The sequence below is a fragment of the Hydractinia symbiolongicarpus genome, chromosome 4 (assembly GCF_029227915.1).
Source record: "Hydractinia symbiolongicarpus strain clone_291-10 chromosome 4, HSymV2.1, whole genome shotgun sequence".
Taxonomy (NCBI): Eukaryota; Metazoa; Cnidaria; class Hydrozoa; order Anthoathecata; family Hydractiniidae; genus Hydractinia; species Hydractinia symbiolongicarpus.
Genome location: NC_079878.1, coordinates 16,768,591 through 16,795,658, shown reverse-complemented (window position 1 = coordinate 16,795,658; position 27,068 = coordinate 16,768,591). Strand labels below are relative to the sequence as shown.

The 27,068-nt window shown below is 34.6% G+C and overlaps 1 protein-coding gene across 1 annotated transcript; it reads right to left on the bottom strand.

The window, feature by feature from the left end:
* Positions 1-756: 756 nt before the first annotated feature.
* LOC130641605 (uncharacterized) lies at positions 757-4,626 on the bottom strand. The gene is made up of 8 exons (XM_057448472.1): positions 4,388-4,626; positions 3,028-3,108; positions 2,834-2,912; positions 2,654-2,714; positions 2,262-2,498; positions 1,790-1,891; positions 1,496-1,704; positions 757-1,300 (listed from the first exon to the last, which is right to left on the bottom strand). Exons 1-8 carry the CDS (start codon positions 4,459-4,461, stop codon positions 1,277-1,279), a joined length of 867 nt encoding a protein of 288 aa, XP_057304455.1. The 5' UTR covers positions 4,462-4,626; the 3' UTR covers positions 757-1,276.
* Positions 4,627-27,068: the final 22,442 nt, after the last annotated feature.

The window sequence follows — 27,068 nt, the reverse complement described above, 5'->3', positions numbered from 1 at the left end:
AGCTAATAAAAAAGAAAGAGCGTGATAAGCATTAATTATCATAATTAATAGCCACGAGGCAATGCTGTGATTTCTTCTTTCCGTTTTGTTTTGTCTCCAAAAACAGTGGCGAATAGAATAGAAGAAAATTAAATCTAAGTGGAGAAAGTGTTTCTACGCCCGGCCTCTTTTTTAAACAGAACCAAAATTTCTTTCCACTTTTTGATGCCATGTTTTACAAAGAAAAACAAGCCAAAAAGAAAAGCGTGCACGGAGCCAACCATAATGGCGATTTTATCGAACTCCATCTCAGTGGTCATGCCGTTTGTTTACCTACGGTTTCATACAAACATTTTGCGACGGCCCGCTTATTAGACGAGAATAAGAGATCAACAAGACCGTTAAATATGGCGGCTGGAAAAAAACCTGGAAATAAATTCAAGATTTTGAAGTACCATTATTTCCATTTCTAGAGTTTTATATCCTCAAATTTTCAGGAAAGTCGTAACTCCGTCTGAACTTTGAAATAAATATAAAAAATGGTTATGTTAATTTTTTTCGATAAGGGTGATTACGCGCCTTTAAAGCGCAACAGAGAACGTGGCTATGATAGTATTAGCAGAAATGTCGTAATAGACACATTTTCAGCAATGCAAATGTTATACACAATATTTTTAGGAAGTCAAAAGTTTCAGGGTCAGTGGATAAACCGTTCTATGTTGTTAACGAAAGTATGTTTCCCCCTGGTATGAACAGAGTTAAGTAACAGGACAAACGTTAAAAACAGAAAATTTATTATTATCATATTTACAATATCTAACCACAAAAATTTTCTAATTTTTTTTATATAAATAACGAACATTTTTTACATTAACTTAAAAAAAATTGTCCGATTTTTTTTATGTCCGAACATTCAATTGTTCATTCTTTATTTTTAAGAAATAATGTGGTTACCAACCTTATTGCAATGAAACCAGTTCATGCTCAATTATTGGCGTTATGGCAATTTGAGAAGTTCTCAGTAGCTCATAATAAAAAGGATTCGATAAAATGAGCATATGGTAAGCAATTGATCACAAGATCGAAACAAAAGACCTATTTTCAGATGTAGACTAACATCCTTGTATTCTATTAGATATTTTATTTTAAAGTTATGATAAAAATCCTTAAAATAAATTTGTGCGAGAATAATATCCGATAATTTAATGTCTGAAATTTTTGGTCTGAACTTTCTCGACGTTAATGTACACTAAAGATATTTTTCGTCCCGAAATATTTATGCTCATATTGTTCGTCTCTACTCTGCTATTTTTTGAAATAACTAAAAAAAAAGACAAGCACTCATATTCCAAGTTTCAGTGTTATTACAATAGCATCGAAAATAAGTAAGAACTAATTTTAATCATCAAGAAATCTTTTTAATTGAACTTGTTTATTCGACTATTACGAACGCAGTGGGAGAGAACAGGCCAGCTTCTAGAACTTGACGAACAAGACGAAAAGTGGTCTCACTTACCATCAATCTATTGGTGATGATACCTTCTGGAACGCATTCTCCTTCGTCGTTATAATCAGAAACGATAACAGGTGGCTGTGTTGTTTTGTTCGGTAATTTACACTCTCTAGACGTGTTCAGACTTGAATTTTCCGCATTCATAACTTTCACATTAACGTTACCATCATTTAAATCAGCAGGAACTTCTCGACGAATACATGCCTGTATCACTGTAACAGATGAAGATATGTGAAAGAACAAACAATGAGCAAAAATACAAGTGCCATAACTGAAAATATCCTTAATCATTTATACCTTTTTCTTTCTGCATTGCATGTGAAGAGTGTTTGTATTTTATGGAAAATGTCCGAAATGCAGCCTCTGTTTCTTCTAATATTTGACGTTCATTATCGTATTCTAATATTCAGTAAAAACAAATCTTTAAAACACATCATATTTTAGCTGCAGATTTCAGCAGCAAATAGCAAGAATACGAAATGCTGCAATTTTTTTGCTGTGAATATGGCTACAATGACTTAATCGACTCATTTAGTTTTTGGGAATGACATTTAACTGGCAATTTGCTCAATAAAATTTATAGTCCACACGCAACAGGTCGTGTTTTCGCTTTAATGGTTTTTTTGCTGCAGTGGAACAGTTATGAGTCCTGCAATGCAAAATCTAAACGGAAAGTCCGCCTAAGATAGAACGAAAAAGCACAAAAAACTTCTAGCTTAGGCGCGAAACAAGATTTCACTGGATATAAATATGTAGAATGTAAACATACCATTAAAAACGTTTACGTTCGAAGTTTGATTTTGCACCGCACCAAACTCTTCTTCTTCTTCTTCTTCCACGACGCCCGAATCATCTGAAAGTTTTCGTTCATTCTCAGTCGACTTTGATTCAAAATACCAGCGTTTTAATACATTTTTCGAGCGAATCATCGGTTGATTTAGGAGAGCTTGTTCTGCTTCTTCAGTTAGCATTCGTTCGTAATCTTGTTTAGAAATTTTTTCCTCGTCTAAAAATTTGCAATTTTGAGGAGTCACTAGTTACTTCATGTACCCATAAAAACACCTTATGTTTCGACAGAAGTCAAGAAACGCACGGGAAAGTTAAAATAATCTGATATGGGAATGTCTGTAAAATTAATTTAGTTTACAAAAAATAACATACCATTTTCCACAGATTTACTCTTATCTTCCTTGACTCTTACGCTTTTTTTTAAGCTCTTTTTCTAAGAAGAGAATGGTCGAATATACAAGAGTTTTTTTACTTTATTTTTAGATTTCTAACAAATCTCTCATCCTCATCAACAAACTTTAAATTAGCAATAAAAATATTTGCAGCGCAGACCGATGTTTGCACAAATCCTTTAAACATCTTCAACTTCTCTGCTATCAGCGGTGAGAGCTCTTCTGAAGGGCTTTTAGATCTAAATGTAAAATAAACCGGTCTTTGCGTCAACACATGTCGTAAGTGATTTTTTTATCGATAAAAAAGGAGAAAACTTCTCCAATGACGTCATAAGAGAACTGTTATTTTCTTACTCCATCTTTTTCCTATTCTTTTGCTCAAACAACTCCCTTGTTTTAAGTACGGAAACTCCCATGCATTCACCGTTTTCGGTCCTGCAAAACAAAAACATGCTGTTATTACACTAAAGATCATTCTAGCAGGTTGGTTAACATTATGTGATATCGCCTTGTCTACGCTCCCCTCTATAGTTATTATTATTATCAATATTTATACAGGATATTTACATTTCAGATACCAATCTGCTTTACCAATGTGTCCAGTGGCTAATAAGTTAAATAAAATGTTAAAAAAAGTTAAATCGTATATATATATATAAATAAAAACAGTACCGAGACATACAAGCATCTGTTTATATGCGCGTAAGCCAGTAAGTGAGATCTCTCTTAATCTTTCAATAATTGACCGCCTCCTGGTGGGATTTTTAGGCTTAAACGCCAATTTACTCACTAAGGACACTTAAAAGATCAAATGTGAAAAAAACGTGAGTCCAAAAGATTTTGCAATGTATTTCTACATAAGATTGAGGTGGCAAGAAAATTTAGATACGTTGATAAAAATGTTGACGACCAAAAAATTTGTCACATGTGAACTTTTTACAGCCTGCTTATTTTTTATACGAGCATGTTATCAAAATAACCTAATAGTAGGTCTATATAACTGTCGGAAAAATATTTATGTTGGATTGATTTTCACGATTTTTTCAATATATATTTAAATATATTTGATACCAAATTGTCTTGTGGAAAAAGATGATGGCCAGAGCTGATAACAATTGCATAATATAGATAAATAGTGCGACATGATAAAAGTATGAAAATATTACTTGTGAATAGAACCAAAAAAACTTAGGCTGCCAGTAAAAAAATAGCTGAACAAAAAATTTTCCTTGCTTCGTATTTCAATAAATTATCACCTCTTTTATCGTTTAAATTCAAAAACATGTTAAAATTAAGCAGTGTTTATCGTTGATGATTGTCAAAAGCAAAGTATAGTAAGCAGCAACATATTCTTATCTTAAACAGCACAGTAAAGTGAGCCATATGGTTTTTGAGCCTGTTTAACTACATATAAAAATTCCATTTGTCCTGTTTTTCTAAAAAGAACAACACTTAGTATACTTATTATCAAGTGGACAAAAAAGATTTGGTCTTTAAGTGGAGCGCTAGTATATCTGTGCAGTATAATTTTGCGCTTTCGGATACCGCTTATCCTTATTTTCAATAAGCTATTAATTCGTTTTGTCAATATGTTTATGTATTTTCCCGAGTTCTAAGAAGCCAATGCTTAACAGGTCGTCCCAGTACTTGAGTTAACATTGAGAAGAATAAGGATTGATAATCGTTGAGTTTTGAATTATCTTTCTAAACCTACCTGTTTTGCTCTTCAATAGCGTTTTCCACAACATCTAATTTTATAAGTTCGATTTTACCAAAAATTTTTGACATGATATGTTTGGATATGTGCTTCTAAGGTTTCCTCAGAAAAGTCAGGTCTTTATTGGTCACAAAAAGGTTTATAATAGCAAAGACAAATACTGTGTTGTTCAATACGAAATCTTCCAACCACCCTGCAAAGGTTTTCTTCTCAACGTTACAACACACTACTGCCAGTGTATTTGTAATGTTTATCTATGAAAAAAGAATTCCCCATTGGATGATACCATTGATTAAACGCACTTTATTATCTTCTTTTGTAATCTCTCAAGAGTTCAACATCGTTTATAAATTGCCCATGCATAATGCCTATTATTGCCCACATATAACATAATTTAAAATTAACTAGCTTGTTGGCAGATTTCTACGGAGGAACTGTGAGTCGTGCAATTTATGGCGAATTAGAAGTATCACTTTGATTTCCACGAATAACAAAGAAACATGCGGAGAATTTATAATACTGAATGCAAACTCTTGTTTTTTGGCATTAATCACAAAATGGTTATTTTGAAATCTTTGTACTAACAAGATTTTCCAAAAATAAACGCTAGTAATTGCGTTCTGATTGGTTGACAGTTTACAGTGAGACAATATACCGCTAAAAAGTAGGAGCTGTTTCTACTTTTCGGCGAAACGAATAACAAAATCAAAAGAGAGGAAGTGGCGCATGCTCCGACACATTTCTCCGGCGAATTTGCTGTACAATTTGCTTTGCGGAAATCCGCCTTTTTATCCAAAACCTTAAACGTTTGGAAGGACTTTTATTTAGTCAAGTATCAACTTAGAAGTTTACCGGCTGTAAACCGGCTGTACACTGGCTGTAGAACTCTTTGGGTGAATTTTAGAAATCCCAATCTGATGTCAACACAAGTCAGAAAGGCCGTTTTTATGCTGACGTCATTAAATATCTTTCTAATTAAAATGATCAAATTCTGGGATGCAACCTCATCCATGTCTCTTTTAAAAAAAATTGCTTAAAATACTTAATACAAAAAAGAGTGTTCGCTAATTAAATAAATAAATAAAAGTAATAAAATTATTTATATATTATATAAAAACGAGTTAAAAATTTTTTCGTGAAGATGATGTAGACTAAAAAGATTCGAGAAGGAGATAGCTGCGAGAACGAAAAAGAGAGGACTGTTGGGGACTTGATGCCTAATGTGTACCAGCTATTAGAACAAACAAACAACAAAAATAAATATTGAAACAACAAACAATATAAAAAACAATATAATGACTAAAACAGAATGTCAAAGCCTGGCTTCGTCACATGCGAAGCTGAAGTCATCAGCTGGCTCCACATTAACCTTCACAGAACGACTACCCCTCAGACACAACAAAGCAGAACGCATTATTACAAAACTTAATTTACATCTTATCCATGACATTATTCGTTCATACTTTTGTCCCGTCTTGTTAGCAATCTTTTCAGCGAGATGTTTGTGAAATATGGTACCTTCTTGACTCATACCTCCATTAATGGAAAAAACAAGTGGAGTGAATGAGCCATGTTCAAGGTTGATGACGCGGTCGTTATATTTCCTCTTCTTTTCGCTCTCGTGATTCCTATATATTGCTGCTACTGGAATGTTCGCTTGTGAGTTGGAGTTGACATTGGTAATTCGAACGTCGAAATAAGCGGATTGTCCCGGACGCCAAAAACCGCGAGCTCGTATATCTAGTCGGGCTTCATCATTTTCAACCGGTTGTAGTTTCGGTTCAATTTCAACGTCATTGCATGCCATTTTAAGAAGGTTTGCCTCAAAATCTCTTACGTTGTCGTGACGAATAGAAACAAATCCTCCCTTTTTGCAGTTCATGGCATGATTCGTATCGAATGGTTGTCCACATGCACACTTTGATGGTAAGTTCTTGACTTTGCGATTATATCTTAAAGCCAATGCATCACGGAATTCGTCCTTTGATAAATCAAATCCTTGGTCTTTCAGGGGGAGGACAGTAAGCCAACTTGATGCGCCTTTTTCGCAATTCTGAGAAAGAACTCTTGACAATTTATTATCAAGTTCACTGATTACATTCTCACGTTCTTGTCTCTGTAAGGCTGTGACTAATTCCGTTCTGTCATGGCGAACTTGTCTTACAGTTTCTTTTGAAGATATGTCGTTACCTTGAGATACAATCACTTCAACAAGGGGTGCAGATATGGCCAATGATGAACTACAATCAATTTTCGCTTTTTGAGTCAACACAGGTATGCCCATTCCGCCATCTCGAATTGGTAATTTGAACAGTTTACGATCAGTTTCAGATATGGTCTCTCCAAACAAAGCAGGCAGGAATTCGTCCTCGATGACTTTATCAAGTGGTGTGAGGAAATCCTCCATATTTGGAATAGTTCTCATAAAATAATTGAATTTATGCATTTCGCCATGAGTATAAGCAGCAAATGCGGCTTGTGGTTCGCTAATTGCGATCTCAGCTAATTTTCTCATTTCATTGCACCACTGATCCACTTTTTCCGTTGCATACTGCTTTTTATAATCTGCACTACCAATTACAGCTCCTAAGTGACGTTTTCCATCTATTGTGTATTTAATAGAGGAGCCACTAAATTCTTTTTTGGCAAGTTCGAGTACCCTATCGTCCTTCGCTATTAACCACGATTTCGATTCATTAACATGGTATCCGTATTTGCGTCCTTCAGATATCACTAAGTTCCACCATCGGAGTAAACCGTTCACAGTGCCAGCACCTGTAGCATCGTCCGCCAACCAGACCTGCTTTACGGAAGCGATAGATCTCAATCAATCCTGTATAATAACGGTACTGATCGCGTAAAAGGACATAGCAAGATTGTCTCCCTGAGTTGTGCCTTCTTGTGATAATAACTCAGTTTCATTTCGTACAATAAGTCTCGATGCCTTTCTGTAGGTATTGATTAGTATCGTGGCAAAGTGTGGACAAGTATATTGTACATTATGAAGTGCAACATTACGGTTTAGTGTGTTGAACGCATTACTCGCATCTACCAGTATGACAGCCTCGCATTGTTCAGTCTCGAAAATAGTTCTCATCGCATGAATAGCAGCTTCGGCGCCACTTTCGACACCTGTGGCGACTTGAAGTGGACCTGCGGCTATTTGTATGTCTTTTTTGAGAGTCCAGCCGATGGCTTTGCCCATTATACGGCGCAACGTCTCACCAACTCCAATGGGTCTGACACCAGGGTTTTGTTCAACGGGATTAAATTACATGCGACAAGAGAATCGATTGTATTAGGGTCTACAATTGTGGTAGCTAATTTTCGAGTCAGAGTTGCGATTTGTTCTCGAAGCTCTATTCCTTCCTGTTTGAACTTGTTGTTAACCAGCATATTTTTAAATTGGTCGGCATCCATCTTTGAAGGTCCTGCTGCACCTCGTGTTTGCTTTGCAGCTATTCTTATGAGGTCTTCGTTGATGTTGGCGAAGTATGAATCTTGCAGCTGATTTAATGGTCCTTGTAATAAACTATTTGGTAGTATAGTAGCTGGAGACGGATGTTTTGCTCGAAGTTCTCTTATTGTCTCGTCATCAGCAGGTAACACGCCAGAGTCATTATTTTCAGATAGAATGTCTCTTTTTCACCTTTTCATATCAGGATTAGCTATCAAAAAGAAAAAAGGAGGCCTAGAAGTAAGAGACCATAGAGTTGAAAGTTCCCTCTTATAACTTCGATATCCTATACTAGAAGAGGTATGTTGCTGGTAGCAAACTGTCCATCTCCATTTGCCATAAAATTTAGCGGACCGATTGTTGTTGGAAACTAAAAAATTCGTCCCTAAAAATTTAGTATAATAATGTCCAGCAATAAAATTGATCCATAAATCGTCTTTCATTAACGAGCCCATCTTTACAATGTTGCCCAGTCATTCTAACCTTCACAGAAACGTTATGCCGGATGATGTATTATTGAAATAAAAAGATATTAAAATACTAAGCGAGATGGTACTTAAACTCAAACTTCCATTTTGATTAAGTCATAAAACCGTGTCACAAAGTCATCCATAATTTGGTACTATTGAACGGAGAATTTTTAACCTAAAGAGTATTTTACAAACGAATAGCTACACTCGTTTTGAAGTCAATAGTATAAAAATCTTGGAGTTAGCTGACGCATTTGATTCACAGGAACGTCCACTTGAAGTTGCACGCTTTACGTTTCATATTGTGATAAATTAATCCACAAATCATGTTCTACAAATATTTGACAGTTATTCTTGATAAGTTCATTATAAATAAATAAAAATTGCAAGTTGGTACCTCAGTTGGATTAAGAACACAAACTATAACTTGTCGTGACACCGTCGTAGCTAAAAAAAACCGCTCACCACTTGGCTTTTATCAGTCCGTCATTATTAATACCGGCAAGCAAGTTCTAAAAATTATTTTATATTTGAAAAGTTAGAGCATTGCTTTCTTCAGCTCGACCTCAAACACAGGTTTATTATTTTTTAATACTTAACTACCTGGCTGTTGCTGACCACTTCCGCCCCTTTATGATTCGCAATATATTGATTATAACTCTGTATCTTCCATGACTGTTAGATTATTGATTTCCGCTGACCGCTACGAGAGTGTCATTACCTGGAAAGCCAATAGGAAATCTTTGTGTCGTTTTCAACTAATAAGAATGCAGATTGTAAATAATTTCATATACACGACTTTCTAGTGTTTAACGTTCCTTGGCCAAACCATAGTCACTTTGAGCTATGACCAAAAGCACTATTAATTCTTGTTGAATTGAATCGTCCTTTGGCTGTGGGAAATTTTTTTAGGGTTTGGATTGTTGGTGGGGATTCCAAAGTAGCTTATATTACAGTATGCTCGATATGATATTATCTGTTCAAAATCGTGTAATTTGATCGCAATACTTATCTGGTAAGAATCATTGTATCTTGATTAGCTTAGTGAGAGTAGGTCTTTGTTTTTCAGCTGATCCCAACATGTCTTTGTCTAGTCGCCAACCTATACAATAGTAATAGTACGGAAGCGTATTAGTGCCACTTTTGCCTGCTTACTTCATTGCAATGGTTTTACACGTGTTTTTAACCTTTCATTCTTTATATTTTTTTACAATCATAATATATTTTAAGTGGTTTTTTATTAAAAAATATTTTTTCGACCACTTAAAGGGGAAGTTAACCCAAAAATTATTATTTGATATTTCATTCAACTAGTCCATAAAATCATGAAAATATATAGTTCCTATATTAGTTCCTGAATGTTGTGTTTTCTTTGTGAACTAGCTGCTGTTTCGCCTCCGAGAATTGCCATTTTTTTGCGCAGCGCGTTTTGTACCGGTCTGGGATCGAACAACAAAAATGACGTAAATGTGTTCAGAAACAATAATTTGAGGTCGCGTATAGAAAAGCGTACTAGAATAAATTTCTACTGACATTTATTATTTCTTCAAAGTATCATACGTAGTTTAAAATATTTTAAAACATACCTGGAATTATTATGTGTGACAACAGCGACAAGAACTCTTGAATTTGTTGGTTATGCCAAGGCATGCAAACAAACGGAAAGTTTTGTTACAGCAACACTGGAGTAATTTTCCAAGGTAAAATAAACCAAATTTAATTAAGCAAAAAATAATATCTTTTCGAAAATATATTTTCTTAAGCTCTCTTTTTTTGCTCTAAAGTTTTTTCACTGCTAAATATTTTTCTAAACTTTTTAAAACTGCTCGTGTTGTTACGACAGTCTAATTTGGGTTTTTTGTATTGTGTTCCATCACTTAAGCGCATATTCGGAATAAACATATATGACTTATTGTGAGATCTGTCGGGGGGTTATTTATTGAATTTCCGCGCCCGAAGGCGTAGGAAATTCTTTAAAACCGTCGTTTTTTCTTTTGGAGCATTTTTTGAGAAAAAATCGACCCTGGGATTTCACGTTCCTCTGATTTTTTGTTACCTAAATGTCATTTTTCGCCAAAATTGGTTCAAAAATTAAAACTACTTTATTTTCCACAATATTTGGCACAGTTAACAAAAAAAGTATACTGAACATGATGGTGACATCAAAATTTCGATTTTTTGGCCCCTTAAATGTCATTTTAGGCCAAAATTGGTCCAAAAATTAAAACTACTTTATTTTCCACAATATCTGGCACATTTAACAAAATAAGTATGCTGAACATGATGGTGGCATCAAAATTTTGTTTTTTTGTCAACTAAATGCCGTTTAAGACCATAAACGTTTCAATCGGAAGACTTTCAACCATAAATGATAGGCTATAATTTTTGTTCGCAATTTCTTTTAAAGTGTGAGTTTATTATGACACGTTTCGTTCTGTTTGCGTTTGTTGTAAGATGTAATGTCACTATAATTTTTGTTCGCAATTTCTTTTAAAGTGTGAGTTTATTATGACACGTTTCGTTCTGTTTGCGTTTGTTGTAAGATGTAATGTCACTTGTGTGTTTTATCTTCAGAGCTTCAAGCACCAAACCTCTTCGAATGTTTGGCACGATAACAACGAATTAGCAGGTTGTCATCAAATATTTTGGTAGCGAGCGGAAATTCTTAGAGCCCCCAGGGCTTCTTGTTTAATTTTTATTTCTTATTTAGAGAACGAGTGAATCACAGAGTCGGACGATTTCAGAATGAATTGGCTTTATAAACCAGTGTTGATGACAACCATTGAGGTGTATAACTAACAAGAAGAAAAACGTTTTACAATAAAAAATCAATTCAAAACAAGAATCTTGTTTTTGTGTTGCATACAGTTTCTGCTTTTTCTGGGCGTTGTACAGGTGCGATGTATTTTGGTACGTTGCTAAGATCTGGAACAGCACATTCTTCTTGAGAAGACACTAAATACTCGACTTCCTCTACCAAATCTTCTGTATAGCTCTTATCTTTTTTTGTCGAAATTTTTTTTACTACCCAGGCGCCAGAAACCTTTGAGTATTGGTGTTTAAACCGCAATTTGCCATCTTTCGTTTGAGCGTGCTTTAAGCTTGTGCCAGCATTGTGATCTAACACTGCTAACTGAGAACGCGCGACCATACCACTGTAGCTAAAATGCCGTTTGGGGCAGTATTTGTTATAAAGGGCATGATATACCTCTAAACTGCCAGTATGTTTAAATCCAACTAGGTACTTCAAATCTCGTACCAATAGTTTGTCTCGCACAACTTTCTCCCGCGCTACGAAAGCAGTAGAACCCTCTCGAAGCCATTTTTTAATTTGGCTGTCGTCTTCACTGAGTTTGGCGTGGACACACTTCTTGTAATAAGTGTTTCCTTCCCAGTGATGTCTATTACTCACATGATGTAAAAGACTGAACCACTTTTCTTTTAAAATTGTTGGATTACCCTCGCATGATGCACAGCACCACCAAAAGTGATTGATAACAGACTTTATCCAGGGTTGTAAATCACGGGCACTTTTTTCCCGCTGAGCTTCACTAATTTCTTTTTTATGCTCTTACTAATGTGCCATATATCAAATTGATGATTAATGTCATTCCGCTCCTCTTTTAAGTATTTCCTTATTTGAATATGTCAATCGGTTGTGAGGCTGTTAATGGATATTCCAGCATTACCGACACGCTCTAGTACTTTAATCATCCCAGCTTTTTCCATCCGCGATGAATTTTCCACTTCTCCCACAAGGATCACATGGAAAGCCAAAATTTCTCCAGATTCCAAACTCATAAGGGTGTATGTACCGTACTTCGCCTTATAACCCGGTGAATACATCTTCCGTCGCCTATCAAATCAAGTTTATCCTAAGCATCAAGACAGCTTTGAAAACGAAGTTCCCTGTGTAATGTGTACACTTTATGGACAGGCGAAAAAAGAAAATGTTTTTGGAATCGATAAAATGCGACTTTTGAAATAAACTTTATCTTGGAAATTACCATAAATTCCTTAATTCGCTGGTAAGTATTGCCTGTAAATAATATAGCTGCTGACACGAGTAAATTTCCATAGGTTGTCGCCGAATAAAAGGTTGCGAGCACCACTTGTGAGTGTGGCCAGCTGAGCATATCATATGTAAGATCAGCTGTGTCCCAATGATTATGGAGTTGGAAATGCTTACCGCTTTCATCCATGTGAAACAGCGCAGTAGTGAAAGTATGCAAGACCAATGTACAATAAAGTTACTTGATTTGTAGTCACCAGTGAGTTTCCCAGAATCATTTTCATCACCATCATCACTTTTACTCTCCGTCACGCTATCCAGGTGAAACAAAGAATCTTGGTCATCATTGTACACGGATGCAGCTGGGTCGTCGTCATTGTTTTCCACGTTGCTTTTTTTAAACAACACAGTATGCATTTCAACTGTCACATGGGGTGGAAATGACATCATGGTGTTGCAACTCTTGTTCTTAACAGACTTCTTCCCGGGGACTTTTACAAGCAGCGGTTTCTTGTGTGCTTGCAAGTCGTTTACTTCTACTGTTGAGATACCTTGAAAACAGTATTGAGTTTTCTTCGACTGCGTACTAGCAACAGCATTGACACCTTTATCCACAACATCAGGTGCAACTTGAGCAGCAAAATGTTGATATCTGTCTGAAGACACGTTTGCTTCGGAAAATGTGTCTTCGAGTACTAACTCTACCGCCTAAATAATGAAAAGGCTGTGGAAACAAGTTTGACAAAATACAACATTTATCTTTTTTATGAGTGTTTTTCAACCTCGTCCCCAGGACTTGTTTGGCTTTTATTTTATATTTACCTGTTTTTTCTCCCGTGATTTTATCCTTTCTTCTGTGTGTTTTTGTTTTTTACATTCTGACGTGAATATAAAGACTGTACAGTATCTGACAACAATCTTCTACGCGGGGTGGTACCAAGTAGTTCCGCCTAAAACGCAAAATAATATTTAAATATAACCCCCGTCTAAAATGCAATAAGAATTATTCCTTGTTTTAACAAAATTTGTTCAGCAAATAATGAATCAAAAAGTGTGAAAAATATTATGGATGATTTCCTTATTTGCAGGTCTCTCTGGAAACACTCTGATTTAAAATGCTTTGAGCAAATAAAAAAGCTTGAATCTTTTCGCAAGTCTCCATCACGTATGTTTTGCAACCATTTCTAAGATGGCACTGAAGGGTCACACTTCCATTTAAAAAATTGAAACTTCTATACAAAAAACTGAAACAAGGTTTTAGAGGTTTCAAGGTTTTAGAAACGTTTTTGGAACTTCTACAAAAATTTTTGAAACTTCTACAAATTGTTTTTGAAACTTTTATAACACATTTTATTTTTTTCATAAATATTTGAAACTCTCCACAGTTTTTAAAACTTGAAAATTCTTGATCAAGCCAAATAGAGATGATCTGAGGAAGAGCTGAAGAGGAAGGATGGATGTAATCCGAGACTATTTTGTAAAAGGCTTTTTATATTCTGAAATAATTGGGTTATTGAAACATGTTCATGGGATTGAAATTAGTTTATCGACTCATAAACGAAGACTCAGACAGCATGGCTTGAAACGTAGAGCTGTAGAGGGAAATCGTAATTCAAATCAGGAACTTGTTCAAGCAATCCAGCAGGAGATGAATGGTAGTGGTTACATCTTAGGTTATCGTAGAAAGCGAGCAGCAATGATGTCTAGGTCAATTATTTGTCGTCACGAAGACGTAAGATTTATAATAAAATCGTTAAACCCCGAAGGAGTAATTCTTCGAAAAAACAGACGACTTCACAGACGCAAATATGTTTCGCGAGGGCCTAATTACGCATGGCACATTGACGGTCATGACAAATTGAAACCCTTTGGTTTTTCGATCCACGGTTGTATTGATGGCTTCTCGAGAAAATTAATCTGGCTTGAAGTGGGATCCTCCAATAAACTCTCGGAAATCGTAGCAAAATTTTATTTAGACGCGATCAAGAAATTGGGACGCATACCCAGTCAAATCAAGGCAGGTGACGGTACCGAACATTCTTTGATTGAGCCAATTCATGTTTATTTACATAGTTCAACTGACAGTCAAAACAGCTTGGGTTCTTTTAGTATTATCTCTTCCCCGGAAAATCAAAGAATTGAGTCCTACTGGTCTACCTTACAGCGTGATCACATTGGTTGGTGGAAATCATTTTTCAGAGATATGACCGACTTAAATGTTTTTACGAGTTCGGATCCTGTGTTAGTCGATTGCATACGTTTTTGCCTTATGAAGTTAATCCGCAAGGAGTTACAGACTGTTCGGGATGAGTGGAATTCACACATTATTTCTAAGAGTAGGAACTCTGGCCCTCGTGGAAGACCGGATGTAATGTATTACTTGCTACATTTGTATCATTCCACTGATTGCCTAATAAACGTAGATGCTGATGAAATTGAACAATTTTATCCATGCGTTACCCACAACACAGTTGAAGATGTTTCCCCCCAGTTTAAGGAGTTCGCACAAACTTTGATGCAGCAAAATGGATGGGACTTTCCTAATGTTGTTTCAGATGCGTTACGTCTGTACATGTACTTGCTATCAAAGATCGAACAGTATTCATAGAACATAGTTAACTGTTTAAACTCTTTTTTTAATCCAAATTTAGTATTACGTGTTTAATATCGAAGAATGAACAGACCCCTTCATAATTTTCAGGCATTCTTCAATTTTCCCAGATATTTATACAATTGATAAAAAAAAACTAATAATTTTTTATTGGACCTAAAAACCCTCTTAAAAATTGTATAAAAAAAGTTTTAACAAAACAGAATACTGGAAACTCTATTGTCTGTCAGTTCAAACATAACAACAAAACAAAAAAGGATCCAAAATCAGTTTAAATGATGTCCAGCTCCCATTCAGATGACTGCAATATATTGCTGAATTCTTCACGGGTTCGCAATAATTATTATAAGTTGAAGGAAGTTCTAAGCTTGGTGTGCATGTGTGAGCTACTGGTCTACGACTAAAATTCGATTCCGGTCGCGGGAAAATTATTTCTACTGTATCAACAACCATGTTATCTGAGCCTGTTATGAACTTCATAAATTTTTTCAACATAATGGTTTCCAAACCTCTCACATACCGCTTTAAATAATTGAATGAGTCTTGTTCAGCACTGCTACTCGTATGGACATTTTTGAACAAGGCTACAACCTTTTTTGTGGTTGGTTCCAATCTTTCATAAAACTTCACAATATTCTCCATGGATGAAAATTCTGGCTTCTTTTTAAGCTCTGAAAAGGCAACTTCCCAACATGAGGCTATAACGTGACTTTTCTGTACAAGTTGCTGGCGAGCTAATTCAATGATAACTGATTTCACATTTGATTCTGTTACTATAGTTTTACATTTGAATTGTTCCAAAATTTCAGCAAATTCATCACTGTGAATAACATTCTCACCTTCGTTTTTACCAATGGCTTTTGTCACCAACTGACTTTCATCTGATGACAAGTATTTCAGGAATGAAGATATCAGCAGCTCTTCTGGAACTTCTCCGAAAAACAAAAAGATAAAAATGCTCGACTGAAACTGATTGGAAAGTAACCAGTCTCAACATACCTCTTTAAAATGATCATGCTAATTGCACGCCACTCTTGTTTGTACAAATCATGCCGAGCTTGTTGCACTCTTTCTTGCTCGCCATACAAGTATGCATTGTATACTTCATTCCAGAATGAAGAATAAATATCCCGAGAAACACCTGACCCTGCACCATTTTCTTCTTGCGCTTGCATTATCCAAATTCGAAGGCTCGTTCCCAGCGGTTGCTATAGCTATTGAAGCTCCAGCTAAAGTGTGAATCCTTCTTTCTCTCAATTGATTTAAAGATGGCCTTTCTTCTTCGTTTTCATTTGAAAGTTGATAGTCATCATCAACACAAGAAGGTTCAAACAAATTGCCAAACAAGTTCCAGTTGCTATCTGCAATACAAGAAGCACTATACTCATTATTTTGGATGCAAATAATACATTGGTTTCCAATATAGCTGCAATTACAAACAGAACATATACGTCGCCTGCTAATTTCCTTTGGTTCTGTTATTGCATGGCAAAAGTTCTCAGTGAAAGTTTCAACGTAATCATTTTGTTTATTAAAAGTTTCCTGACCAGCTTCTTCATACTCGTTATCATGGTCATATGCTACAGATTTAGTTGATAAAACAAACCAACACTTCGATAAAAATAGACCTTTCCTTTCAATGTATGCCCAAAGGTCTTCATCTTCATCTAATGTTTCTCCATTTGGACCACATAACGACTTCATGCACTCTGATTCTGCCTCCATGTAACTATTACAGTCATTTTCAAAATTCAATGATGTTCCAACTTCCACCTTGATGAATCGATATCCACCCCCATCTTTCTATTTTACTATTTCGTATCCTTCTCTCGATGAATTATATCGCTCCCATTTCACTTGTACTTTTTTGATCTTTCGAGGTGTGTAACTTTTTGAAGAGGATGATGAGGCCTTTTGACGAACTCTTGACAATAAATTGCCAAGACGAGTTTCTGTTTTCCGTTTTTTGTTAGCACTACTAGTGCTCCAAGAACTTGAAGAACCGTCATCGGGGTTGTTTGCATTACAATAACTACTTGCTGTTGACTTTAAAGTATTCATCATGTACGATTCTACCTGGCTGCGTACAATTTGCTCCAGCATGGCGTCCATGTTTGTTTATAATTTAGTATCATTAATTTTACGGTAGCCGATAAAACCTTTCAAAAAAAGTTATAGAAGTATAGAAGTTCGCAATTTTTTTTTGCAGAAGTTTTTTGAATTTTTCAATGAAAGTTTTTATTATTATGAATAGAAGTTTGCATTTTTTTCAATAATAGTTACTTCAATTATTTGTATAAAAGTTTTTGTTTTTTTAAACAGAAGTCTAAATTTTTTGAATAGAAGTCTCAATTTTTTTGTATGGAAGTGTGACCCTTCAGTGCCATCGTACATTTCTTGCGCAAGGTTTTGTTGTTTTTCGCTGAAGGAACTCTGTGGAAGCTCAGGTCTTTTTCACGTGACGATCAGCTTGTACATCCGAATGCTGAACAGTTGGGCATGTTTTATTTATGTAAGAATTGATGTTATTAAACGTATTGCTAGCTAATCGACTCAGACATAAAACGAGACTGTACTTTGTAGCTTTGTTTGCGAAAATTGCTTTCTGAACACATTTACGTCATAAACCGCGCTAGATCCAGTTTTTTTTAACTGTCGAAGGGGTCGAGATAGCGGTCGTAATTTTAAGGTGGTAGGGCTATAAAAAATACCTTAAAACGCTAAAAATTACATTTTTTTTTCTTTTTTGAATCTGACTATTTAATATATCTACTTTCCATTACCAATCAATAATAATGATAATCTGATACATTTTGTGCTTTTTGAGGCTTTAGAAACTCGTTTATAGCAAAAAAGTTCCTTAGCAACGCCCATAGTTACCACATCAAGAAGTTTTACCCAAATTTACCTCTCCCTTTATTGCCCCAAATTTAGAGACACTGATCTGGAAGAGATATTGACATATCTACTTTGCTTTCTGATTATTTTGCCGGTCTAAAACCCACATTTTAAAATCACAAATCCCATTTAAAGTGAAGTTAGCTAGCTACTTTTTTTTGCCGAAGATTGTGTTGTGAAAAAACTATATAACGTTGTCAGTATGGATAAAAATAATGCAGATAACCAACAGGATACTAGCAAAATTACTAAAAGTAGCAATAAACAGAACTATAGTCGAAAAAGAAAAAGAAAATGGAACGGTTTTGTCCCAAAAACTTTATCTTCTGAAGTGTCAAATGTGATCGCTGCTGGTGTTGTTTATACACCTTCAAGCTCAACTTCTAACTCCAGTTCCAGTGAAAGAAAGTTATCTTCAGCATCTAGGCGTGATAATGGTAACAAAATAACTTTTGATATGTCTTTGGAAGATATTGATAATAACTTATTTATTATCATTCATCTTAATGTGCTCAAAAATATATGTGGAGAACTCGCCTGTCCGAATTGTGCTGGTGAAGTGAGTATTTCTGATGACAAATTAAAACGACGAGGTTTTGCTCATTCCTTAAATATCAGTTGCTTGCAGTGTGGCTGGATTAAGTCATTTTATACATCTCCTGAAACCACTACAAACAAAAACACTCAAGGTCGTAGAGCATTTGATGTGAACACTAGAGCGGTTATTGCATTTCGGGAAATAGGATGTGGATTTTCAGCCATGGAGACATTTTCATCAGTCATGAATGTCAAATGTTTGTCATCATTTCCGTTTAAACAGCTGAATAAAAAAGCAATGATTGCATATAAAAGTGCAGCAGAAAGCAGTATGGAAGCTGCAGCAAAAGAAGTTCCAAAAATTGATTTTGTCAATGACATATCTTGTACGCGCGTTTCAATAGATGGCTCATGGCAAAAAAGAGGACATTCCTCATTACATGGGGTTGTAACATCTATCTCTGGAGACAAATGTATAGACATTGAAGTGAAATCAAGACATTGCTTTGGATGTAAAATGTGGGAGAATAAAAAAGACACCCCTGAGTATGAAATTTGGAAGCTTGAACATAATTGTCAGATAAACCATGATAAATCATCAGGCGCAATGGAGTCTGCGGGTGCTATTGACATATTTAATCGTTCGATTGCCACACGTAATTTAATTTACAAGGAATATTTAGGGGATGGAGATACTTCATCATTTAATGATGTGGTTAAGTCAAATCCCTATGAGAATCATGGCATTACACCAATTAAACTGGAATGTGTTGGACATGTTCAGAAACGCCTTGGAACACGTTTACGTAACCTTGTAAAATCTTACAAGGGTACCAAAACTCCTTTATCTGGTAAAGGAAAGTTAACAAATAAATGCATTGATTCAATGCAGAATTATTATGGCATGGCCATAAGAAATAACATTGGAAACTTGTATGCAATGAAAAAAGCAGTTTATGCCATACTTTTTCATTTTACAGATTTTGATGATTTTGCGACATGTCACCAGTTCTGTCCCCGTGATAATAGCAGCTGGTGTAAGTACTGGTCAAAAGGTGATAGAAGGTACAAACCTTCCAACACTATACCTGTATTTATTAAAAACTTGCTCCAACCAATATTCAAAGCCCTTATGTCCGAAGAATTATTAGAGAAATGCATGCATGGAAAAACGCAAAATGCTAATGAGGCGTTGAACAGTATTATATGGTCTCGTGTACCAAAAGCCACTTTCGTTGGCAGGGAAACCATTGAAATGGGTGTTCACTCTGCTGTCATTCATTACAATGATGGTAAAAAAGGATTGCTGAACGTTTTGAGTCATTTTGGTTTAAAAGGCGCAATTTCCCAAATTATGGCAGAAAAGTTAGATGATTCACGCATAGCTCGTATGAATAGGAGATCAACCGACCAAGATAAAAAGCAAAGAAAGAGGTTAAGAGCCAGGAAGAAAGGTTACACAGATGATATGAAAGAAAAAGAGCCTATAGATTCTTATCAAGCTGGTGCATATTAACATAATATATACTTTTCATGTAATATTTATAAAACTTATTTTTGTTTTGTGATATTCTAACAATTGCGTTTTTCAACTAAATCCGAAAATTCAAAACATGATTAATTGAGATTGCATTAAGCTTTTGACTTCAAATTTTCAGGGTGTGTCTGCAATGCTTATGTACTTCATTTGACAGATAGATCTTTTGTACAACTTTTTTTAACTGAAATTATTATTGTAGGAGTGAAGTTGTTTAGTGCTTGAAAGTTGGTAATTTGACTTAATCAGGACAAATCACAATATTTTTTTAAATATTTGAATATATAAAAATTCCATCTGTTAAATGAAGTATAATATAATGTTTTGTAAGACTGCCAAAGGTTTTTTATTAATATTGTTGGTAACTTTAGTTATGTTGTCACAAACATTTCATTTATTTTGTCATATTTAGGTCATTTTTTCCGCCATTATGGAATACCTTTAAAATAATAAAAAAAAATTTTCCTGAAAATTTGTCTGCATTATTTACCCCACCATTTCGAAACACCAAAATGATGTTTTTATAGGTCTTTCCAAAAAAAGTGCTTTTTATAGCCCTACCACCTTAAGAGAAAGAGCGTGAGTTTTTTTTAACTTTTCCTGTTAAAAGTTTGAAATAAAACTTTAAATTTTGAAGTTGTTGACTTGTGTTCTATGAAATATCAAAAAATAATTTTTGGGTTAACTTCGCCTTTAATATTTTTTAAGTGGTTTTTTTAACGGCACGCTTCATCGCTCTGTTTGTATGTATGTTTCTTTATTTAACGTTGGTCAAATTTACAAGATAGCTTTCGCTAATAAAAACCAACTAAAGTAACAAATAATAATAATAATAATAATAATAATAATAATAATAATAATGAAAAATAACATTCTGGGTAAAGATAAATTAAAGTTTACAATTCATATTTTACACTTTTTTTTTTTTTCATCAATTTTTTTTACATATTTTACAATTACATAAAATAGAATCCTGGCAGGCTAATTTAACCGTGAACTCTTCAATGGTTGAACTATTTTTAATTTCACGGGGAAGATTATTCCATATCCAACAACTTTGATACAAGATGGAATTTGTACCATAGGTAGTGGTTTTAGCTTTAGGTAAAGTCAAAGAAGGGCCTCTCCGGAGGTTATGCTCACATTGGCATGTGTTAAAACTAAATAAGCACCACATGAATTCAGGGTTCAGATTCTTAATGCTTTTAAACACCTCTATTGCTAAAGTTTTTAAGTGGCGTTGGTGGATGGATTTGTCCTTGTATTTTTCTAAAATGTCAATATAGTCAGCTTTCACTATATCGTATACAACCTTCAATGTTTTATAATGTACTCGCTCTATTTTACTATATGCAGTTTTACTGCAGAACATCCAAATAAGGGGTGCATAGTTAAATTGACTCTGTATAAAGCTTGAGCTGAGTATTTTTGCTTTGGGTTGCGATAAATAAGGTCGTAGTCTTCGTAATGCATGAAGTTTAAAATTTGCCTTCGAGTACAAGTTGTTTATATGTTGATTGAAGTTTAATTTATTGTCAATTTGAATACCTAGGAGTGTAACGTGGTCAGACTCATTTAAAGTAACTGATTCAAGTGGTAGAGTGATTTTATCTCTTGTTTTTTTACCTAGTATTATAAATTGAAATTTGGTTGGGTTGGCTTTTAGTGAGTTGATTTTAAACCAATGTAGCATATTTTGTGTATCAACAGTTAATGAATTTAGTACAGTAGCCAACTTCAAACCACATGCATACAATGTATTGTCGTCGGCAAAATTACATACCTCTGATTCTACAATAACAAAAAACAAGTCATTAATAAAGATGTTAAATAGGAGTGGTCCTAAAATGGAACCTTGGGGAACACCACAAATAATCTCAAGCCATTCACTAAATGATGAGCCTATTTTAACTCTTTGTTTACGGGACGTGAGATAATTTAAAAGCAATTTTAGACTATTTGTGCTGATACCGTAAGCAGCAAGAGATCGGAGATCGTGTGATAGGCAGTCATAAGCTTTAGAAAGGTCCATTAGTACTGACCCTACAAAGCCATGCTTGAATTAATCTATATAAAGCGTGTTGAGTTGAATGTGATTTCCTGAATCCGCATAGTAATTTGTGTAGATACTGTTGTATGTACGTATTAAGTTGTTCATAGATTAATTTTTCGAATACCTTAGATAGTAATGGTAAAACACTTATAGGTCAATATTTTTTTTTATCCGTGGTGTCACCTTTCTTATGTACAGGTGATACATCAGCCTCTTTCAATATGTCTGGGAATTCATTATTATCAAACGATTTGTTGATGCAATTGAGTAGTTGTTTAAAAGTTATTTAAACTAAATTGCCGCGATATTCAACCTCTGCGGTAAAGCGTTTTGTAAATAAACGAAACGAATATCTCGTTGTAAGTAAAGTTTTGATGAAACAAAAATGTTGTTAAGGATTCTCCTAAAAAGTTACATTATATAGTAAAAATCTGAAGACTGCAAATATGAACGAATAGATGTTGTGACAGAGATAATAAAATGTTCGTTCTGTGACAGTCGCGCACGCACATCATACAGTAAATGAGCAACTGCCCCAGTAGGGAAAGTCCCCTAGTCGACGTCTGTCCCAGAAATGTTGTTGGTTGAGCTCTAACATTCATATAATAAAGAGGATATGAATACATATACCGTGAAACAATTAAGAGATGAGGCAAAGGCCCGCGGGCTCAGGGGATAATACAGGCTACGCAAGGCCGACCTTGTTGCTTTATTAGAGGCACCCCTAAGACCTGCTTCTGCTCCGGGAGAAGCATTCACACCTGAAGCCAGGAATGTTTTTGAGCGTCAGGAGATGGCAAAAACCCGTCCTATTAAGAGTAAGATCGAGCCTCGGCTCCCCCTACACTCGAAGCCATGAATGTATTTGAACGTTTATCAACTGAAAAAAGAAAACCGAAGCGAAGAATGTTGTCTCTTTTTCCAAGTAACCCTGAAAAAAGTTATTTCAAACAACGTTCACTCATCATAAGGTTAGATTAAAGCTTATTTGTTTCTTCTATATTTTCCATTGTTGTGTTCTGGGACCGAGGTTGTATCGCATTCGAATATGAATGTAATTCGAATCTCAAATGTACAAAACAAATATGTTATTGCAGAGCGACTGTTGTTGTCGAGCGAGAATAAAAAAGTTTATGTTGCGGTTAGAAATATTTGTTATAACGAAGAAAAACGTACGATGATATAACGTCAAAAAAAACTGATTGGAAATGTATCAGACAATTGTAGCTAGCTATACATTTTGTTTTCTTTGGAATGAAGCGAAGTTTAGTAATCGAAGTAAAAAACTGATTGGACTTTTATCCAGAGAACGTTAGCTACTACTGAGAAAGCGAAAGAAAACCAGGTCTGTTGTTTAGATTATCTGGTAAGGAAATAAATTTAGGTGAATAAAGTTTTCAAACTTTCCCTTAAATATGAAGTTTAATATGTTTTGTCTTCAGCCTGAACATACTTAACATTTTTTTGTAAGAATATACTCTAAACAATGGGTCAGAATATCCTAAGAATATGTCTAAGCCTGGTTGTTTTTTTTAATATAAAAATTTGTATGACTGAACCTTTTTCTCTCCAAAGCAATGGGCAAGTACACCAGGGAAAGTTAAGAACATGAAGGCTAAAACGAAAAAAAAAAACACTATTCTTATAAAATGCAGCGTGTATATATAATGTAGAAAGTATTTTTTCGTTGTTACTGTTTTTAACGCTACGAAGTGGTTGATGTCGTTATAATAAACCTTAATGTAAACAAAGTTAAATCAATGTTTACATCTGTTACGTTACCGTTTAAAATAATATTCGATTTTTCAATTCGAAAACACTGCATTGTTATAATGCACTGCACGTTTGCGCATTGGGAAGGTTGCTGTATGCAATAGACTAAATAGCTAATTTGGTATGATGCATTAGAAACTGTACGTTGTGGAAATTTTGCAATAACCTTTTTAACGATTTTTAACGATTTTATAACGATTTTTTCTAATGTCTGGTATACTATTTTCCCTGGTGTACTTTTAGCATGGCAAAGCAAGTATATAGTTTTAGCAGATTTGTTAGCCACCTTCGATTTTGTTACATCTTTTGCATTTTTATTTGTTGCTGGACCTGCTTATATTTTTAAGCGTTCTGTTTCAGCGGGTAAAAATATAACGCAGATTGTGAACAACTTCAATCCCAGGGCTTTTTTTCTCTTTTATTATTATTATTTTCTTATGCTGCACATGCTTATTTTTTTGGACGTTTTGTTCCAGTGGTTATAAACTAGAATAATACAAATTGTGACTTTTAAAAATTCATGTTACTGTGTTATATGTTTTTGTTTGGTATCCTTACATGTTTAATGAGAGTTTCAGTGGATTCTTTCACGGGTATTCAGCTAGTCTATATAATAATACGCTTGACGCTTGTATTCTATATTTTCCATTTTTGTGTTCTGGGACCGAGGTTGCTTCCTTTTATATCGGATTCGAATATGAATGTAATTCGAATCTGAAATGTAAAAAACAAACTGTTGTGTTGTTGTCAAACGAAGTTGGTGTTGTAGTTAGAAATGTTTCTAACGTACGATGATTTAACATCACAAAAAGAACTGATTGGAAATGTTTCAGGCAATTGTATGCATCTTCAATTCGTTCTCTTTGGGATGAAACGAAGTTTAGTATTCATAGTAAAAAACTGATTGGAGTTTTATTAGGAGAACGCTAGCAAGCTACTCACTGAGAAAGGTGTGTTGTTTAGATTATTTAGTAGGGAAATGAATTTGGGTGTATAACGATTTTTTAGCCGTTTCTTTCTGAACTAAATTTTTCCTTAAATAATAAGTTTCTTGTTGTGCCTTGCGCCGGAAAAATATTTTCTTTAAGCACTTATTTTTGCAAGAATATACTCTAAAAAATGGGTCAGAAGTTTAGAATATCCTAAGAATACGTCTAAGCTTGATAGTTTGTTTTAATTATAAACATTTGTGTGACGCTCAAAATTGATTAGAAGTTTACTTCTTTTATTGTATATCAAACGAACTGAACTTTTCTGTGTCCAAGCAATAGGCCGTTACATGTAGTAGAAATGGCCATTAGCTAGCTATAATAACTTATAGCATGCTTTATTTTATCAAGGCATTATATATTTTCAGGCCATAGTCATGCTAAGAACATATTGAGAATAATGATGATAGCATTTGTCAAAAAACTTAAGAACATCGAGGCTGAAACTAAAACATACTATTGTTAAAAAACAGCGTGTATATCCTAGAGAAATAATTTTTTCGTTGCTACTGTGTTTAACAGTACAGACTGTGTAATACAGTGTTGATGTCGTTATAAAAAACCTAAATCCTAAACTTAAATCAATGCTTACATCTGTTACTTTACGACCGTTTGAAATATATTCGATTCTTAAATTTTGAAAACACTGCATTGTTATCTTCTTTGATTTTATGCGTGATTTTATTGATTATAAGTTTGGGTCTGTAAGGCAAACTGTTCTTTTAATATTTTGGATTGAAATATTTCTGTAGATATACAATTATATCAACTGATTCAAGTTTTTATATTTCTCTTTTATGTGTTTTTAACTAATAATTTCTTATATTTTGAGTATGACTTTGAAAGATTCACCGTATGCAATAGACTGAATAGCCGATTTTGTGCGACTTAATGAAAAATGTTGGGTTTTTTTCAAACGCTTGGTATCCCTTTTTTCCCTGGTGTACTTCTGGAATAGCAAAGCAAGTATATAGTTTTAGCGTATTTTACTTTTTACGTAACGGTTGTTAGACACCTTTGATTTTTTTGGACATTTTCAATTTTTATTTTTTATATATATTTTTTTTCGCACATGCTTATGTATTTAGAAGTTTTGTTTTAGCGGTTATAAACATAGAACAACGCAGATTGTGAGCAACCTCGACCCCAGGGCTTTTTCTTTTTTGTCATCCCGTTACAAAAGAGACAAAGAGCCCGGGGTCGAGGTTGAAATGTGAGTTTTGAAAATTCAAATTACTGTGTTGTCTGATATACTTTTGTTCCTGGTGTACTTCTGGCATGGCAAAGCAAGTATAAATTTTAGCAGATTTCGCTTTTTAAGTAACAGTTGTTACACGCCTTTGCATTTTGCTTTTTTATTTTTTTTTTGTTGCACCTGCTTATATTTTTAACGTTTTTGGTTTCAATGGGTATAAATATAAAGTAATGCAGACTGTGAGCAATCTCGATCCCAGGGCTTTTTCTCTCTCTTTTCCGTCCCGTTATAAAAAAAAACAAAGGGCCGAGGTTGGATTGTAAGTTTTAAAAATTCAAATTACCATGCTGCATGTTTTTGTTTGGTATCCCTTACACGCATTTCATGGAGACAATTAGTGAGCTGTGTTTTGAAATGCTTTGACAAACTTCTTTACTAAAAATTTTAGCGAATAATTTTCGCATTGTCAGAGGGTTAGAGCAAGTAATTTTAGTAGATTTAGATTTTAAATGTCACATTTATACTGCAGTTGTTGGACACCTTTAATTTTTTGGTCATTTATATAATAATGCAGATTGTAAAATTCACACTGCTGTGTTGTTTGCTTTTTGATGGTATAACTGTTCTATGAATTAAATGAGAAATACAGTGAATTCTTCCACGGGAATTCGGCTGTATATTAATATTCGACTAAGGGACTTTCCCTATATTATGCAATGAAGCGTGACATCATTTCTGGGGCAGTTGCTCATTTGCTGTATGATGTGCGTGCGCGACTGTCCCAGAACGAACATTTTATTATCTCTGTGGCCATGTACTTACTACTCTCGTCCGCCATCTTCGCCACTCTCCAAAACAAATATTACTGCATACGGCAGGAAAACAGAGCACCACGTGGAGGATAAAAGTGAAAACCATTTGTTAATATTTAACAAGTGGAAAAATTCCTAACGCAAAACACCAAAAAAAACCAAGAAAAATACATAATGCACAAAACCACTTATAAAAAAAATTAACAAGTGGACAAATAAAAATAATTCAAAAAATTACTTATAATTTTTTTTGAAAAGTAGGTCAGTATAGAGGCATATGAGAGAAGTGAGACCCGATACCCTATGTGATACCCGAGACCCGATACCCTGACAC

Bases quoted from the DNA above. Each gene is read 5' to 3' on its own strand.
- LOC130641605 (XM_057448472.1), bottom strand. From the start codon at position 4,461: ATGTCAAAAATTTTTGGTAAAATCGAACTTATAAAATTAGATGTTGTG. The intron at 2,499-2,653 runs GTATGTTATTTT...GCAAATTTTTAG, and splicing joins GAGTAAATCTGTGGAAAATG to ACGAGGAAAAAATTTCTAAA. The intron at 1,301-1,495 runs GTAAGTGAGACC...CTTTTTTTTTAG, and splicing joins TCATCACCAATAGATTGATG to TTATTTCAAAAAATAGCAGA.